Source organism: Salvia hispanica, chromosome 6 (assembly GCF_023119035.1).
Source record: "Salvia hispanica cultivar TCC Black 2014 chromosome 6, UniMelb_Shisp_WGS_1.0, whole genome shotgun sequence".
NCBI lineage: Eukaryota > Viridiplantae > Streptophyta > Magnoliopsida > Lamiales > Lamiaceae > Salvia > Salvia hispanica.
In genome coordinates this window covers 46,598,007-46,601,213 of record NC_062970.1, presented here as the reverse complement: position 1 = coordinate 46,601,213, position 3,207 = coordinate 46,598,007, and the positions used below count along the sequence as shown (strand labels likewise).

Sequence of the window (3,207 nt, the reverse complement as noted above, 5' to 3'; positions counted from 1 at the left end):
ATGCAAAGCACTTCAAGCTCGGGAAATCCGCCATGTCCAATCACCATTTCTCGACCAGTGTATGCATTTCGCAGTTTGAGCTTGCTTAGGAAACCGAGCTTCTCTAATATTGGCATGGGGTCTTCGTCAAGACAAGTATTTACCAATGCTATGTACGTAACCCCATAAGATATATTATCTGCACTCGGTAGCCTACCTATGCGCCCATCTAGTTTTAGTACCTTGAGTCTTTCTATAACACCAATTTCGTCCAAACACGGCATGCTTCTGTAACGAAACCCTCTTATGAAAAGTTTTTCAAAGTTCGGAAGCTCAGCTAGTGTTGCAAAGAGCGTGCCTACATCCGAATTTTCATCAACTTCTTCAACGCCCAACGTTTGGAAGTCATACATTGACTCGAAGCTCGGGTCCTCATATGTCCAATCATAAATCGAGATGTATGTTAGGGCCTCCAGATTCTGCAGCACATCTACTTTCAAAGGCTTCTGGAAAATCACATTAGACATCTGGAGATCACGAAGGTTGCCCATTTGACATATAATATTCGGCACCTCCACCATAAAGTTCAGAGCTATATCAAGAACCTCAAGGTTTTCCAGATCCGCCAACGAGTGTGGGATCTCTTGTATGTAATTGTTTCTCAATCCCAAGTACCTTAACTCAGTCAATGCTCCGATTGTTTCGGATAAAGTCTTCACTCCAAAATCTTCCATGTCAAGTATTTTGAGTAATTCAAATTTCTCCCAATAAGACAAGCTTGCGTTGTCCAAGTAGCTACCACCTCCATGGAAGATGAGAGAAATAAGTTGTTTGTTATCTTCATTCTTGAAATGATAGAACTTGTCTCTGCCACAATGGATAACACGGTGACGGGCATTCTGAGAGGGCCTGTTTCCATTGCTCCTTAAGATCTCTAAGCCCATTTCCTCTTCTGCTTTTTTTATTGATATCATGTGTAATAGAGGATTTAGACAACACTTATTTTTCTTAAAATGCACCTTCACAACTTCAAGAATCGATCTAGAAGCAAAATCCCATGTAACTTCGACAAAATCTAATCCATTTGTAGCCCAAATCTGTTCCAACTTTTCTTCTCTCATTATTGCATTCTCCTTGAAAAGGGAAAGAAGCAAGAAATGTGGCTTGAGTTCTTCCTCCATTTCCAAATACATTGGTTCCAATAACTTCAATGATTCACTCAAATCAATTGAATCAAAAAGTTGTTCCCATTCAACCCCCGAAAGTCTTTGATTTGCTTTTTGCCTTGCAACATCTATTATAGCTATCGGCAAACCCCCACATTTTTTCAACATCTCTTTGCCCTTCCTCTCCATCACCTTTGGGAATTTGTTCTCATCACTTGTAAATTTGTCAAATGTTTTCATAAACAATTGCCAGCTCTTATCAGAATCCAAAGCTTTCATCTCATAAGTATCAGCATGCATTCGGCTAAACTTATAGCGACTTGTTGCTAGTAACATCCTGCTTCCAATTTTTCCTGCATATATTTATATATATGCATGATAAGAACAATCATTACATAAAAAAAACTTGGAAGGCTAATGAACTGTGAAATTTGGATTGATTTTCAGTTTTCATTTACCACTTTTTCCAAGTAAGATAAACAAAACGGAAGGAGATATATACCTTCAGTTGGAAGACTGTTCAAGATGAGCTTCCAATCCATATTATTCGGCACATTGTCCAAAACTATGAAATATGAAAGTCCTCGCAAGTGCCGGTGAAGCATCCGTTGGAGACGTCGGGTGTTCATGTCTCCCAATGACGGACTTCTGTAATATCCTAACCCCATTTGCTTAATCAGTTTTATCATGAAATCTTTGTGACGGGTCTCTTGGTCACCTGTGTCACTAGAAAAGCATACCCAGGCACGACGCTGGAACTGGCCAGCCCCAGCCTTGTACAGTTGTCTGGCGAGAGTTGTCTTCCCGATACCAATCATGCCCTTTATATACAAAATCTTTATGTACCTCACATTTGTTAAAATCACTTTTTCAAGCAACAGCTTCACGCTTTTCTCCAATCCCACCACAACTTCCTCTTCTTCTTCTGCCATGTTTATGATTCTACAATAACTGCATGCATGTATGCCAAACAATTATTCCCTTCATTTTTAAATAAACTTTCTATTTACCCTTTTCCTTCCCTTATTTGTGTCTTGTTCAAAACCTGGCAGTATTATTATGAATATGATACATGATGTCTAACTTAAAGTGACACATTTCAAAGGCAAGTTACTATATAGATCACAAAAGATAGTCAAATCTGAATTAGAAAAATAACAAAGCTTGCAATTTTTGAAACTATACCATCCACCTTCTTCTCGGTGAAATATGCGATGATGTGGTATGCTACCGCCACATACACATGTATCAACCTAAGGAATTGAGTTTATTTCGTGATTTATAATTCACTTTTTGAAAAGTATTGAACGGGCCAAAATTTGACCATTTTCGTGATTTATTTGACAATTTGCCTTACCGAATATAGAAACACGCTCTCTCCAATTTACACTAAACAACACTGCATAAACTCACCTGCCGAAAAAGAAATATTTTTATTTGAACGGAACAGAGGGAGTACTTTTTAGAATTAGGTAATTGGTTTTATTTGTATAGATAATTATTTGTCATAATCATTAATAAGGTTATTTGCAGAATATGGAATTTAGGTGTCCAAAAAGTCATGTTTTTGTAAACCTTTTCCCTCTGTTTAAGATTTCAATGCAACTTAAATCTGTAAATCATTTTAGCTAATTTCTCAGCCTATCCAGATGTACACCCCACAAGTTAACATTAATTAACTAAAAAATTATAAATTTTGATTAAAAATAATACTCCATCCGTTCCCTCATAGTTAGAAAATATACTCCTATATTTCAATAAGATTTAATTAATTACTCCCTCCGTCCGCCAATTAGGAGTCCCATTTGGGGATGACACGAGTTTTAAGAAATGTTAAGAAACATGGGTGAAAGAAAGTTAGTAGAATATGAGTCTCACTTGTATATATTAGTTTTAAATGAAATGTGAGTGGAATGAGTTAGTGGAAGGTGGGACCCTATTACCATTTGGTAAAAGTGAACTGGGACTCCTATTCGCGAACGGACTAAAATAGAAAATCGGGACTCCTATTCGAGGACGGACTAAAATGGAAAAACGGGACTCCTATTCGCGAACGGAGGGA

General features: G+C 37.5%; 1 protein-coding gene across 1 annotated transcript in view; it reads right to left on the bottom strand.

The window, feature by feature from the left end:
* The window catches only part of LOC125195574 (probable disease resistance protein At1g58602), a 2,829-nt gene extending 229 nt beyond the window's left edge, over positions 1-2,600 (bottom strand). Inside the window, exons 1-2 of the mRNA XM_048093712.1 lie at positions 1,648-2,600; positions 5-1,498 (exon numbers count right to left, since the gene is read on the bottom strand). Coding sequence (XP_047949669.1) covers positions 5-1,498; positions 1,648-2,077 — 1,924 coding nt within the window. The 5' untranslated portion in view covers positions 2,078-2,600. The remainder of the gene's footprint in view (positions 1-4; positions 1,499-1,647) is intronic.
* Positions 2,601-3,207: the final 607 nt, after the last annotated feature.